Source organism: Sciurus vulgaris (genome assembly GCF_902686455.1).
Source record: "Sciurus vulgaris genome assembly, chromosome: 13".
Classification (NCBI taxonomy): domain Eukaryota; kingdom Metazoa; phylum Chordata; class Mammalia; order Rodentia; family Sciuridae; genus Sciurus; species Sciurus vulgaris.
The window spans coordinates 71,757,597-71,773,583 of NC_136474.1; the positions used below are offsets into that span (position 1 = coordinate 71,757,597).

At 40.5% G+C, this 15,987-nt stretch overlaps 1 protein-coding gene across 7 annotated transcripts in view; it reads left to right on the forward strand.

Annotated features, from left to right (window-relative positions):
* KATNAL2 (katanin catalytic subunit A1 like 2) overlaps nt 1-15,987 on the forward strand; it is an 84,430-nt gene that overhangs the window by 59,261 nt on the left and 9,182 nt on the right. For all 7 annotated transcript variants that reach the window (XM_079108782.1, XM_079108785.1, XM_079108786.1 and 4 more), the window contains 2 exons: nt 2,219-2,310; nt 4,766-4,876. In XM_079108782.1, coding sequence (XP_078964908.1) covers nt 2,219-2,310; nt 4,766-4,876 — 203 coding nt within the window. The remainder of the gene's footprint in view (nt 1-2,218; nt 2,311-4,765; nt 4,877-15,987) is intronic.

Below are 15,987 nucleotides of genomic sequence, written 5' to 3' on the forward strand. Positions count from 1 at the left end.
TTGAAATTAACTTGAGCATCTTTTGTAGGCTTAGAATATATTCTTTTTTTTTAATGAAAGGCATTTTTACTTGAATATTTGAAAAAATAATTCAAGAACAAGTAGGTAACCTCTGCCAACCTTGAAGGATCTAACTTTTTTCTTTTTATAAATTATTTTATCCTGCTGGGTATGGTGTTACACGCTGTAATCTCAGTGATTTGAGAGACCTAGAGAGAAGGATCACAAGTTCGAGGCCAGCCTCAGCAATTTAGCGAGACCCTGTCTCAAAATACCAAATTAAAAGGGTTGGGATGTAGCTCAGTAGTAAAGCACCCTTATGTTCAATCCTCAGTAACCCCCTCCCCCCCGCCCCCCCCCAAAAAAAAAGAAAAGAAAAAAGAGAGAAAGAAAGAAACTCCACAAAAAACAGAGGAAACTTTATTTTCTCCTTATTTTTGGAGATCTTGGAAAGATCCTTACCTGGAAAATCTTGGTCATGCTGTGAAGCATTCAGATAAAGAAAGCCCTTTAGGACCTTCCCCTAAGTCAGAGAAGCTTTTCCTGACATTTGTTTCTCTTTCTATTCCAATTAAAGAGTTATTTATAGGGAATCTTTGGGCTGTGTTCCTCCCTCCTGTTCTAATGTTCATGCCTCTGAGGAGTTGAGCACTATTGAATAGTTGAGTGATCTCTTTAGCAAATGCATACATCTGTTGGTGCTTACATCTTTCACCCCCTCCCTCAACTGTATGATTTAACTTCCTCCAAGTACCTCTGAAAATTTTAGACTAATGCTTCCAGAAGCACTTACCCAGGATTCTATTTATTCTTTGGGAGTGGGAATAACAGTGACGTTAGCAAGATGGAGACCTAGGCTCTCGATGTGCTTCTCCTTCCAACTGGGTGGCAGTTGGCTTGGTTGAGGTGATTGTTCCCTTGCACCTGAGGGAGTTCCTTAAAAATCATATGGTTCTAATGTTCTGCTTTCCTTTAGGGAGATTGCTGCTGTTGTAATCATTCCCAGTGTCGGATGTATTGGGGCTTTCCCTTGGGTGACGAGGAAGGAAACCTACCTTTTTCTAATTGGGTGGGCTCCCTGTATCTAATAAAGCATTTGCCACAGCGTCCAAGCTTTGCCCTGGTCCTCTCATATCATTAGACTGAGATTTTCTGAAAGGAAAAAACTGACACATGACTGTGGCTGTACCCCTTCCCCAGTGATGGCAAAGGTGAGGATGTCCCCTTCTAGGAAAAGGAGTCCTGTGAGGAGGACCCACTGCTGCTCAGGAGAGCCACACTCCGGCTTTTTCTGAGCCCCTCCCCTCTTGTTTGTTCTGTGGTGCTTTGCTAGTGCTAAGTGACATAGAGAATAAATCCCCCATGGCTATTAAAGAATCTCTATTCTTTTCTAAATCTCTCTGCTTTCTCCGATCAACCAGTGAAGAATTGTATATGGTGCTCAAGAGATCCGTTTCAGGGTTTAAAAAAAAAGCTTTAGATTTTTATACTGTTTTCATCAGCGCCCCATCTCCCTTTGGAGCTCTTTATTTTGTTTTTATATGTCTGTTCTTTTGCTGGTTGCTTTCCTGTTCTTGTTCAGTTCATAACATTTTATCTTGGAATAGCACATCTTACTCAATCAAGAATTGCCTTCACGTACCTGATTGTACCAAGCAGCAGGTGATGTGGGGACCCTATGGAGTGCTTAGGGAACAGAAAGGGGCAAACATTTTCAGCCCTGTTAACCATGACTGGAACCCTATCCTTTCCTTTTCTTTCTGAGAATGACCTTCCTATTGTCCCCACAGATTAAGTGAAAAACCATGAAATGATTTTACAAATCCTAAGGCTTTGTGTCCACATGGAACATACCATTGGCAGGGTGTCCTCAGCATTAACCAAGGGGAAGCTTGGAAACTGAGTTTTATCTTCAGTTCTCCCACTTAGGATTAGTTACCGTGAACTAACCACCCACTCTCTTTGGCTCTAATTTTATCAAGTGATAAATGAAAATAATTGGACCACCCAACCCCCTGGGGTGGTAGTATCGGGAAAAATCATGGTGATGATTTTAAAGTTACTGTGAAATAACAGAGAGCAGAATGAATGCTTTATTATTACAGTCACTCTAAGTTTTTAATCTCTGGGAGCATCTGAGGACTTTGGCTTATGCATATGATGAGTGACGACTTTAAGTATATGAATTTGAACTTGGTCTTGCTTTTCCCCCACCCAGGTATTATTTGAACTTGCCCGCTATCACGCCCCCTCCACGATCTTCCTGGACGAACTGGAGTCAGTGATGAGTCAGAGAGGCATGGCTCCTGGGTAACAGACGGGGTTTTTTTGGTCATCATTTCTCCCCTCTTGTAAGTGTGTTTGATGGTCGGAAGCCCATCGACATTTACCAGCAGAATGAGCCTATTAAAAAGCCCACAAATTTTCTGCAGACACATGGAAAGGTCTTTAAATTAGATCCTGTTAACTGAATAGCTGATTTAAGTAGTTTTTATAACCGGAGGAAATGTCAGCCTCCCTTCCCCCGACCCCACAGAGTGGTTTGTAGGCCTGAAGATCATCAAGTCCCAGGATCCCAGGCTGCCACAGCGGTCCTGTGGCTCAAAATAGCTGCCTGTGACCGCCTCCTCTGGAGCCAGAGGGCTGCCCGTGGGGAATGGGGCTTGCCCACTCAGCCACTGCAATGGGCCGAGTCTCTATCTCACTCCCCGGAGGTGGTCCTTGATGGTGTGAGAGGCCAGGAAGCCACCATTTCTCTGACATTGGGTCGTGGCTCAGCATGTCTGATTTTAAATATGTCACATATGTTATTTGTAAAGATTAAGTGTCAGTTAATGTCCCCAGCAGGAAGGAACACTTCTTAGACTGTAATAAACCTTCTGTCTACTCTCTCAAAAGGCCAAGTAGGGTTGTTTTTGTGTTTGCTTGATTTTAAGGCTTTCTGTCTTTGATCAGATGTATTTTTCATTGAAACTTTTTATTATTTTTGGCATCTCTGACTTGCAAAAACAGATCTCAAAAATCTCAACACAGCTGCATTTATTAGTGACCTTTAATGGTCTATCATTAAAGCAGAATAATAATAAAAAGCACAGTAGTTATACTTGTTGAAAACATAACTAGAATATAATTTATGACATTTTACACATTGTAAATCATCTTTCTGGCCGGGAAAATCAAGCAGGAGGATGCACCCAAGTCCGGTGGGATTCATGCAGTTGATTGAAGTGGAACACTTTCCATGGTTTAACCATTGCTGTCAGCTGCAGGCTGTGGCACTCTGCTTCTCTAAGTAGAGCCTGCCAGGAGCAGGAGACTGCACATCCAGCTGGGAGCCCCTGCCACCTCAGTTATCCCCAATGCAAAGACAGGCCCCATGTGGCCTGCCCAGCAGTGGTGACCTGTGTACTGGCTCTTAACATTTGCTGTGGAGGTTTTCCTCCCCAGGGTCTCCCACAGCACTGATGGGCTCCAAGTTTTGCCCTGAATTTCAGTTTCCTTGTCTGAAGTTTGAATATTCTAAAACTAGAGTCTTTAAAGAGTCAGGAAATAATGGCAGGTACGCTGAAGTGAAAAAAATTATAATTATGGGCAAATGCTAAATAAACATATCACTACCCATAAAAGAGCCTCTCTCTTAGGAAATAATAGTTGTGTACTAAGGAGCATAGATCTTAAGATACGGTTGAGCATCCCCAAGTTGAAAATCTAATATCTGAAGTGCTCCAGAACCTGAAACTTTTGAGCTATAACATGACAGCTATAACAAGTGGAAAATTCAACACCATGGTTTGTTTTATGCATGAAATTATTAAAAATATTGAGTAAGTTACTTTCAGGTATGTGTATAAGGTGTGCATGAAAGATAAATTAACTTTGTGTTTAAACTTAGGTCCTTTTTCCGGGATATCTCATTATGTATATGTAAATATTCCAAAATTCCAAAAAAATCTGAAATATGAAATACTTCTGATCAAAGCATTTGGAATAAGGTTTGGGTTGCCACCCCACACCTGCACAGAAAAGCTGAATTCCATTTTGCCCAAGAGAGGTATTTTTTGTCCTTATAACTAAATCTATGCAGATGAAGAGGAAGAAGAGTCTGTGGAATGTGGTCAGTGTTGAAACCCAGTTTGAATTGGTCAGGTTCTCTCACTTGTTCTTTCTTGGTGATAACATCTTAGGCAATGGTTGCGGAGGGCTTAGAGGGCAAATTTGTGCAGAAAAGTGCCTCCACTCTGCTATGCAAAGAAACCACAGGTTCCATGTCAATATCTTGCCTTTTATTAGAAGAGAATGAAGCAGATTCAGTATAGTAGTTCATCTCTCTTGAAAAATTTAGATCTATAAATTATACTAAAAGAAATACTGTATGAAAGTGCTTTCATGCCTGCCATATAAGGAAAAGGGATTATTCTCAATTATTCCATTTTTCAAAGCAGTGAACAATGCCACAGGTAGACATAGCTGAGCTTTATCTAAGTTACACATTGGCACTGTTCACCCTTCAGTTACTTTCCGTTTACTGCCAATCTTTGGTTTTCTTTTAAATACTATCGTTCTATTTATTTCCTTTTTTTCTATTGATTTCTATGTGAAAATAATATCATACTGCTTATTTTCTTTAACTGACATGAGTGGCTTCGTTTGCTATCAGGTCAGAACCCGTTCTGCAGTCACTGGGTCACTGCTGTGAGTGCCACTCTTGTCACAAGGGCAAATCCTCTGCCACTTGAGAGAATCACATCTTCTTGTCCCTCTGTAGGGGAGAACACGAAGGAAGCCTTCGTATGAAGACAGAGTTACTGGTGCAAATGGATGGACTGGCGCGCTCGGAGGATCTGGTGTTTGTCTTAGCAGCTTCTAACCTGCCATGGTAAGAAATCAAGAGAGTACATGTTGAATACATTTTCATGAGCCGCTAAGTACAGGTGAAGATTTTATAGTGATTGCTTCAGGCAAAGCCTAGTTGTTTGGTTCTAGCCCTGGAAGATTAATTGGAAGGCTTACTGTTCATGGCCCCAGTCCTTGCTATCTGTACCATGAAGGAACCTGCCTTAATGGAACAAAGGCCTGGGCTACTGCTGACAATATTTAAAATGGACATTTTGAGTTTAAAGCTAAAAGCTAAATTATATATAGTCAGTCCCTGTACTCACTGGTACTGCAGCCACAAATTCAACCAACAGCAGATTGAAAATATTGTGGAAAAATTATGTTTGGACTGAACATGTAAAGACTTTTCTCATCATCATTCTCTAGACAATATAGTCTAACAGTGACTCACCTAGCATTTACATAGCATTGGGCATTACAGGTAATCTAGAGAGGATTTAAAGTATATAGGAGAATGTGTATGGTTATGTGTAAGTACTGTGCCATTTTATATAAGGGATTTGAGCATTCTCAAATTTTGGTATCCACGGGGCATGGGGGAATGGAGTCAATCCCCCTTGGATCCTGAGGGATGATTGTACTATGTTTAAATTAAGCAAGGCTTTGGCACGGTGCTTTCAAATGCTTAAAATCTCCAGGTCTCAAAGAATATTCCAGAAATAATGTTTGGATTTTATCAGCATTAAAATTAAACTTTTAAGTTAGGAAGAAAATCTTTTCTTTAATGTTGTACAGTAAATAGAAAACTAAATAATCTCTAATTGAAAATATAATCTACTCTCCGTGTCTTTTATTCAAACTACATCCCAGAGTGGTTTCAGAACAATTCTAGAAGTGGAATTGGGAAATAAGAGATGTTGACTAGGGAAAAACAATATCTATTTGGAAAATATATTTAAAAAATAATTATAGTCCCTTTATAGTTTTAAGAATATTTTCACATGCATTATTATTTTTTAGAGCCACAGGTGAGGCAGGAGACAGATAAAGGAAATGTTGCTTTTCCCATTCTCAGAGGGCGACCAAGGTCAAGAGAGGTCAATCTATCCAAAGTCAACAGCAGTGCTGTAACTGAGCTGGGACTTGTGACTCTGCCTCTACCTCTGCCCACCTGCCCTCTCTCCCCCATCTCTTTTTCTACATTCAAAGATAAAAGGAGAAAACTCTTTCATAGAATGTGTTGATCATCTGGGATTCCAAACAAGAACTAACTGAGAAGAAATCATGTTATTCACATGCGATCTGTTGTTTAAAATGTATTCATAATTTAAAAATGGCTATTGTGCTCAGGTGATGTATAATTCTGAAGATATATAGATATACATAATATTAAAGTGAAGTGAACAGAACTGTGATTTAAATGTCAGTTTAAGTGAAAATAACTGGAAGCTGTTGTTTTGGACTAAACTCCTGCATGGATCCCAATAGACCAGACGAAAAATCAAAATGGAGTCACCCATGCTAATTCCAAGTCACCAAACTGGAACCAAGCTGTAATCTGCCATTTTGAGAAATCAAGAGGCAGAGATACTAGCGAAAATTCCCAAACTGGCCAGTTTTGATTGGTATAATAATGAAATTAATTTGCTTTAATCATCCTAAAAAAAAAAAAAAACTTAAAGTAACATGATGTTAACCATTTTTCTATTGTTCTGCTCCCTGTTTCCACTTTACAAAAAAAAAAAAAAAAAAAAAAAGCCTCGAAAAAAATAAAATACTTGGGAATCAATCTCACAAAAGAGGTGAAAGACCTCTACAATGAGAACTACAGAACACTAAAGAAAGAAATCGAAGAAAACCTTAGATGATCAATCCACTTTTTGTTCTTCATGTCTGCTTTCTTCAACCTTTGTCTATAAAAACCAGCCCCTTCTGCTGAGCTCGCTGGAACAGTTACTCTGTTTTATGATATGTTACCTGATTCTGGAATCTCAAAGCCAGTTAAGATCTTTAAGCTAAATTTGTTGTAGTTGATAAATGGGATTTGATAAATGGAATCCTTTAGGGAAGGAATCTCCTTCGTCCATTTGAGACAGGATTGAACATAACCCCTTTACAAGCCCCAGGGTGACCATGAGAGTCCACTGGGATGGGTATGTTTCAAAAATGTCCTTACAGTTGAGTTGCTGAACTGGTAGTAAACATGCTTGCACTTCATAATTGGTTGTTCTCTTAAATCTTGTTTAATCTAAAACAGACTTCACTACCACACCCCCCCCACCCCGCCCCTCCAGGAGATTGATCTGCAGAACGTCCGCACTTCCTGAATTTGGCTCATTGTATCCTCATGGTAGTAGTTAGCTCTTCCTCTTACCCTGATAATTACTCTAGATTAAAAATTAGATTGATTTTAGATTCAGCATTAATAGAATTTTTTGGCAAACACCATAGACAATGCTGTATACATCACATTGCGTCTGTCCGTGGGTCTGCGATGGTTGGTTCCTCCACTTTTGGTTATGCTGAGACTGGCCTGTAGGTTCAAGTCCATCAGTCTGGCTCCTCTGCTATACCAATCCTATTGATGGTTCAGTATCTGCTGATGGTCTTTGCTGGAATCCATTATTGCACTATGGGCATGATTCTGTCATCCCTTCTGCTTAATAGGTGAAATTATTCTCTATAACAAGGACTTCCCCTCATCAGTAGGCTACCTGGTTATCTTGAAGTGTAGTTCATACTAGAAAAGCAGCATTCTTCCTCTTTGATTTTTAGAGCTGCAAGGTGATACCTTAGCCACCTCCTCAGTGACCAATGATCAGTCATCAACCTCTCTCTCCTTCCCTCCCTCTGTTCTCATTATGATTGTTTGGTATAACTCCATTAGTTTTGTGAGCTTTACAAAAGCTCTATTGACCTGTAACTCGGGTACTGCACAGTTCACCCATTTAAAGAGAACAGTCTAATGGTGTTAAGTACAATCACGTCATGCATTCTGAGAAATGCAAAGTTAGGTGATTTTGTCTTTCTGTGAAAGTCATTAAGTGTACTACATAAACCTAGATGGTATCGGTCAGTCATTCAATGTGGCTGCTTCTTTTTTTTTGGCGGTGCTGGGGATCGAACCCAGGGCCTTGTGCTTGACAGGTGAGCACTCTACCAACTGAGCCTTATCCCCAGCCCTCAATGTGGCTTCTTGATGCTGTCAGAGACCTGGCAAATGTGAGGCATGTATGGCGGCTGTCTGTGAACAGCAAACCTTTAGAAAATGAGTAGAACGAATACGGTAGAAAGTAACAATAAAAAGTACAGAATAGGGTGGGGGGGGGAGGGAAAAAAATAACAGAATGAATCAAACAACATTGCCCTATGTAAATTTATGATTTTTAATAAAAAAAGTACAGAATAGTAAATACATAAACCAGTAGCAGTCATTTACTATCATTAGCAAGTGCCGTGTGCTGTTCATCATTGTATGCGCTCTATTTTATATGACTGGCAACAGAGTGGGTTTGTCTACACCAGCATCTCCACAGGCACATGAGGGCCCATCGCACAGTGATGTGATGACATCATGAGGCAGAGGGAATTTTGAGCTCGCCTATACTCTCCTGGGGCCACTGTCATACATGCAGCCCATCATTGTCTGAAACGTCATTATGCGGTACTTGACTATGGTGTATTTATAGGATTTTTACAACCATTACCACAATCAATTTTAGACCAAGTTTTCTTTGCCCCCAAAAGGAACTATACCCATTAGCCATCACCCCATTCTCCCTCGACCCCCAGCACTAAGCGACCACCGATCTATTTTCTGTCTCTATAGATTTGCCTATTTTATACCTGTGAGTGGGTCATGTGGTAACTACATTTAGTCATTTGAGGAACTGCAGACTGGTTTCCAAAGTGATGCACCATTTCACATTCGCTGCTGCAATGGAGGAGGATGCCAATTTCCCCCCATCCTCATGAACACTTGTAATTTTCTGTCTTTTTGATTATAGTAAAGTCATCCAGTGGATAAAAAGTGGTACCTTGTGGTTTTGATTTGCATTATTTCCATGATGACTAATGATATTGAACATCTTTTCATGTAGTTATTGGCCAATTGCTCATCTTCTTTGGAGAAATGTCTTCAAAATTTTTTGTTTATGTAAAAATTTCTTTTTCTTTTTTTTTTTTTTTTTTACTGAGAATTTTAAAATATATTCTGGATACAAGTCCTCTACCAGATAAACGATTTGTAAATATTTTCTTCCACTCCATAGCCATGAGTTCCTTCCTTCTGTCAGCCTAAATAACTTACAAAGAAAAATTCTCCAAAGATTAGTAAGTTTATTTGGGAACAGCGGAGCACTGCAATAGGAATGCATAGTCAACTATGTGCATATGTGAAATTCAAAGGAGTTGAGGCAAGGGGGAGTTTTAAAAGGCACAGTAAGGAGGAGGGCATGAAATTTGGGTACAAGAATCCTTGGCCACAAGGATTAATAAAGAGTGTTCAGGGGGCTGGGGCTGTAGCTCAGTGGTAAAGCGCTTGCCTAGCATGTGTGAGGCACTGGGTTTGATCCTCATCACTGAATAAGAATAAATAAATTAAATAAAATAATTTTTTTTTTAAAAAAAGAGCGTTCAAGGATCAATGACAAGGGTGGTGTCATTTCAAGATTGAACAGCCAATTGTTGGCAGGTGTCCTTGAAGAAATATTCTCTTTGTGTAAGGCTGGGTGACCTTTGTGAAAGGTTCTGGTTCTGACAGTCTTTTGTGAATATTTCTTTTTTTTTATTTCTTTTTTTATTTTTTAGTTGTCAATGGACCTTTATTTACTTAGTTATATGTGGTGCTGAGAATCGAACCCAATGCCTCACACATGCTAGGCAGTGCTCTACCACGGAGCCACAGCCCAAGCCCTTGTGAATATTTCTTGGTGTCAGGCACAGAGGCATGAGATTGCCTCCTCCATAACTTCCTGGCTTTATATTACTTTTTTGTTTGCACTTGATACGAGTGACTTCATTTTCACTGTGACAAGTCTCCCCACCTACCCTTTCTTCCTGTTGTCCCTCTGCCCCTTCCTCCTCTCCTGACTTTCTGAACTTTTTAGTTCCTCTTTTTCTTTCTGCCTTTGCTGAACTTCTGTGTCTGTCCCACTCCCCAAGCCTGGAGCTTTTCAGAGGAGCTGTACTGGGTTATTCAACGGTAGCTTTGTCTAATAGAAATGTAATTCCAGGCACATGAATACTTTCAAGTTTTCTAGTAGCCATATGAATAGAAAGGTAAAAATAAGCAGGTAAAATTGATTGTGAAAATGAATTTTACTTAGCTCAATATATCCAAAATATCATTTTAATATATAATAAATATAGATATTATTGCCATATTTTACTTTATATTTTTCATACTAAATCTTTGAGATTCAGTGTATATTTTATACTTCGAGCATGATTTGGTCACATGCACATATAAATTTTGTGTATATATCAGAGTTTCTCGGTTTAATTTTTTAAAGTTTTTATTGAGTGCCATAGTTTAATAGGCACAGTCTCAGTTTAATTTAAATACTATCATTCTTTTTTTTTTTTCCTTCTTTTTATGGGTCCTGGGGATTGAACCCAGGGGCACATAACCACTGAGCCACATCCCAGACCTTTTTAAATTTTTTTAATTTAGAGACAGTGTTTTGCTAAGTTGCTTAGGGCCTCACTAAGTCACTGAATCTGGCTTTGAACTTGCAATCCTCTTACGTCAGCCTCCCGAGCCACTGGGATTACAGGTGTGCACCACCCCACCCAGCTGATAGTAACATTCTGATGAGAAAAATGGTACAGACCTGGCTTAATTAAGAGGAAGAGCCCACTAAGGTGAGCTTTCTCAACCTTGGCACTGCTGACATTTGGGACAGATAACTCTTTGTCATGAAGGCTGCCCTGTGAGTTGTAGAATGTGTAGAAGTATCCCTGGGTTCTACCTACTGGAAGCCAGTAGCATCACTCCCTGGGTTGTGACAACCAAGGTACATCTCCAGACATTGCCAGGTCCCTGAGGGGCAGAATCACCCCCAGTTGATGGTCACTGGACGGACAGAAAGACTTGCCAGGCAGTACATGGAGGAAAGATGTCACATATTTCACAGCTAAACTTTCAAGTTTATTAAAGAATCCCATAAAATAACTGAACTTGGTTTTCTTAAGCAAAAGGCAGCATGTTACACAAATTGTTCTATCTTGATTTTTTTCTCTTATTAATATAATATCAAAAATTTTTGTAGATCTTGGTGGCTGCGTAGTGCTCCATTTTGCGTACATGATAATTTATCTCATTAGTCGCCTAATGATGGGCATCTGGCTTAATCCGACTCTTTTGCTGTTAAAGATAATTCTGCAGGGGCTGGGGATGTAGCTCAGTTGGTAGAATGCCTGCCTTGCAAGCGCAAGGCCCAGGGTTCAATCCCCAGCACCAAAAAAAAAAAAAAAAAAAAAAAAAAAAGATAATTCTGCAATGAATAAGTGTGCATATCACTTGGTGTATTTGCCAGTTTGTCTTTGGGGTAGTTTCTGGAAGTAGACTTGCTGGGTCAAAGGGTTAATGTGTATGTGTGTGAAATTATAGTAGAGACTGCCAACTTTCTCTCCATGGAGGTTGTGCAGCTTTGCATTCCCACTAGTGTCCTGCTTCTATTACTTAACTTTATAGTGAGAACACTTCCAATGTCATTAAATAATCCTTAAAAACTGGAATTTGTGGTGGTTGCCCAAAATTCCCACAAGTGAACATACCATAATCATTCCTTTCCTGTCGAACATATATGATACTCTCAAGCTTTATTATAAATAATGCTGAAATGAACTTCTTTGCATAAAAACTTTTGAATAAAGTACTGGCTATTTTCTTTTTCTTTTCTATTTTTCAGTTGTAGATGGACACAATATCCATATTTATATGATCGAACCAGGCACCTCGCACGTGCCAGGCAAGTGCTCTACTGCTAAGCCACAACCTCAGTCCCATCCTGGCTATTTTCTTAGGATAGACATCTGGAAGGTGGATTATCACAGCAAAGGGTGTAGATATTTTTTGAATATCCCTTGTGGCATATTGCCAAAGTCCTTCTCTGGGGAAAGACTCTATGAAGAACAGATATGCCTTATCAAGAATATTGAAAGAGACCACTTTCTTGGCTTCAGGGTCTTAGATGAGGGGAGAGGCTTACCCGATTCAAGTAGACTGTCCTTCTGCAGGAAAATAACTAAACCATATCAGAGTCTGTAAAGACCCAGTGCTAAATTCCAAAAGAAATACTTCCGGTTAGTGATGGTTCTCATCTATGGCATTTTCCAGGACACTAGGCTCTCCTTCCCTGCTTGCTTACTGACCATTGTCCCTAGAGACATCCATTGTGTCTCAAAGGGGCAACCGTTTTCCTGTTCTCTGCAGTGAGATGGCACATGGCCTTTTCCTCTTCTGAATAGAATCCCCCCTCGTCTATAGCCTCTCAGAGAGGGCAAGGAGGCAAGAAATAACAGCTCATCTGTGTCATCTGATGTGTAAATAAGCAATAAGAGACATAACAAATGTCACATCTTTAATATTACCACTTAAAGTAATAGCCACGTAAGGGATTTAGCAAGCACAATTAGGGCTAATGTGACCAGCCTTGATTGTCAAATATTTGCAAACTCAGGCCTGGGAGTCCAGAGGGAAACAAAGTACTGAATAGGGCTATTAAGGCAAATGCCATCTTTAGATGTCTATTTAACTCCCTGGTAGTTTGTGCGAATAAGGTGTGAAGATGTCTGTGTGAAGCATGGTGAAACTGGAAAAGAGCTGGAAATTTCAGGAACACTTAAACATGAGATACTTGGTATGACCAGGCCTGGTTCAAAAAACCAAAAGAGAACTTTCTTCTAAATGTTTAGGAGAAAGCATGAGAGCCAAGAGATATGGCACTGGGAGTGGAATTGTCTTGGTGTGTTTGGGGGCCAGCGGGCAGCAGTGGTCCCTGTGCCATTGCTGTGTGACTTCTACTTACTCACTTTTCAGTCAGATTTGAAGCACCTCGGAGACTATTGCTGGCTTGGCTGCCTCTCTCTCACCTAGGTAGACTCGCCTACGGACTGGCTCGTTGCTAAGATATTTCTGTAGAAAGACATGCCTGTGGCTGAAGATGTCAGTAGATGTGGTTCTTGCCACAATCACCAGGCTTTTCTGGGCTCCAGGGAGAATCTGTGCTTTCTTAGGTCCTACCTGTTAGCCTCATGCCTTGACGGAATCAATAGTCTCCAAATGTGGTCGGTAAACAAGTGCAGAAAACAGGTCTATTAGTCTGTTGTGTTCTGGAGATGCCAACCTTAAAGGTTCAGCAGGCTTCCCGCATGGTGCGGCTGTGGGTCTTTAAGATGCCATTGTGCACGGTGACTGTCCCCAAACGAGAAACGATAAAGCAGTACTTTTCACACCTCACACTTATCTGACTCCCCAATCCTTCCTTAAGGACCAACTCAGCAGACCAGTGTTCCTTCACAGGCCTTGGGGAGACATGTATGACGTTAATGCTCCCAGCCTGATGAAAGCATCTTTTGCTACAATTGCTTTCAGTCCTGTGATCTGGGTTTTATCTTTTGCAGCATTTTTGTGCCTATGGTGGTCAGATTGTTTTTCTTGAAATTGTCCCATAACACATCAAGTCCATGATCTTCCATGTGTGGTTCCAAGTGTTACTGGCACAACCAGGACAAAGGAGTAGCAGGATTTGGGAGGTCTGGTGGGGCAGCAGGCAACTGGCCAGCAGGAAGTTTCTAAGCCATGGCTTTGCCCTGGCCCCATTCACACCTTGCTCAGTTTGTTTGGTTCTATCAGCGACTTCACTTTTTCTACCTTACAGGGTGCAGGTTGATATGTAAACCATAAATTGAAAACCAAACTTTTAAAAAATTATAAAACTATTAAAAGCCTTTGATAGAAAATTTGAGAACTAGGGAAAAAACACTCATAATTTCACCATGACAAACCTTACTATCTTTGTGTCTACACTTCTGGTGAAAATGGTTTGGTTAGTTGTTTTTATTACCTGTATATCCTTCTGTGGTAACTTTATTTTCCCAAGAGGGAAAATGTTTTATTGTTTCAGCTATTTATTAAGGTAATACACATTTATTATGTATGTCAGTATTTTTTGAAAGTGAATAGTCCTGTAACTACACCCTGAAAAGAATATAAATCCTTCTACACTCTTTTTAGTGTGTGCGTGTAGGTGTGTAGAATACACACCCACCAAACAAAAATGTGATTGTGTTGTGTGTGGATATCATGTTGCTCTCTGGCTGGCTTTTTTCTTGGCTTGAGACAATGTGGACAACTTTGAAAACCTACTTAATCCCATATAGAATTTCACTGTATGATTGCATCAGAATTTATTTGAATTTCCTTTTTCTGGAGGGTTTTAATATGGATTCCCATGACTCAGCCCTCAACCTGGTCCCATGATGCTTCCAAGTGGACGAGGAGATTCACTGGTGTTTGAGTGCATTAGAGCAGGTATGACGAGAAAGGCTTTCTGTCTGCCAGACCTCCTTTGCCTGGTCTTTTGGTGAAGGAGAGCAGACTTTTCTTGGGACATTTTTATCTGAGTTCTAAGTTATGTGTTTCTCCAGCACCTCATAGGGATAAATGGGAGATTAAAAAAAAAAAAAAGAAAAGAAAAGAAAGAAAGAAAACCAAAAAAACCCGGGCCCTCACTGCCATGTCATTTCTTAAGTGCCAAGGTCCCTAGCCCTCTTTCCATCTTCTATTGTCTCCCTCTGTTTGTGATATCCAGGGATTTTTAGTTCTCTGAGGATAGACTAGAGAGAAAGGGGCCACTCTGTTGTGTCCAGAAGTGAAAGTCTTTTGCTGACATTTTCCTTTCCTTCTTTTCCCTATTCATACATTTTAAACAACTTATTATCTCTGCCTTGGTGGAGTGTTGCTAGTCCTCCCTGTCGACTTTCATTTGTGGCCGTGGTTGTGTGTCTGGTGATTTTAGATGGTGAAATCACTTTAACGAAGTGGACTCTTCATGTGTCCCTCACGGAGGAAAATTCATCGGGTGGTGTCAGTGTTAGAACCACTCCAAGCTGGTTTCTCAACTTAAGACAGTTTGGACCATGCCAGTGAGGGCAGGCCTGGGAGGCGTGGCCATTAGTGAAGCCTTCCCACCCCAAGCGCAAGGCCAGTTTCCCTGCTGCCTTCCACTGCTAGTGGGGAGATGTCCCAGCCTGCCCATTCATGGCAGGCCTGTGCTGTCCTGGGTTTTCACTGTATGTGGTGGCTTTGACTCTACTTCCCATCTTAAATTGGTCCAAGGCTTTCTATGGTGTCCCACATGAAACCTTTGAAACCCAACCATTTTTTTTTTATAACCATGAGGCAAACATCTCCAAATCAGTCATAGCTTCAATGTTGACTGCTCAGTTTTGATTTTCTGCTTCTTCATTTTTGGACTTCAAGAATTTTGACCCTGCCTCCTGTGGGCTCAGCTGTGCGTTGAAAACGTGTTTAGGGATTTATTTTTTATTTTTATTTTTGGTATCAGGGATTGAACTTGGGGCGCTCAACTACTGAGCCACATCCCAAGCTCTTTATTATATTTTATTTAGAGACAGGGTCTCATTGAGTTGCTTAAGGCCCCGCTAAGATGCTGAGGCTGGCTTTAAACTCATGATCCTCCTGCCTCAGCCTCCTGAGCTGCTGGGATTACAGGTGTAATGGGGAATTTATTGGTACCTAGTTCAACTTTTTTACTGGAAACAAAGCCTTCCAATGTTTTTCTGTCGATCATTGGAAACAAATTTTCTGGCAGGAGTAATTGGGGAAACTATCTTTTTAATTGATATTGTAGTAATCAGAAACAATTTGCATTCTTCATTACACAAAAACGGTGCTTTTAACCCATGCATCAATGGGCCACACCTGTGCTGATTGCTGCAGACTCTCCTGCTGGATTCCCTTGTCCCGTGCTGTGGACTTGTCCTCAGAATGGGAAGGGAGGCTCCGGACCTGTGTCTTTCAAGTCGTCTTCAGAAGCACTGCCCAGCCAGCTGAGTTGCATGGATCATCTCAGAGTCTCATTGTTTCCAGGATTTTCACTAAAGATGAAAATATAGTGTTTT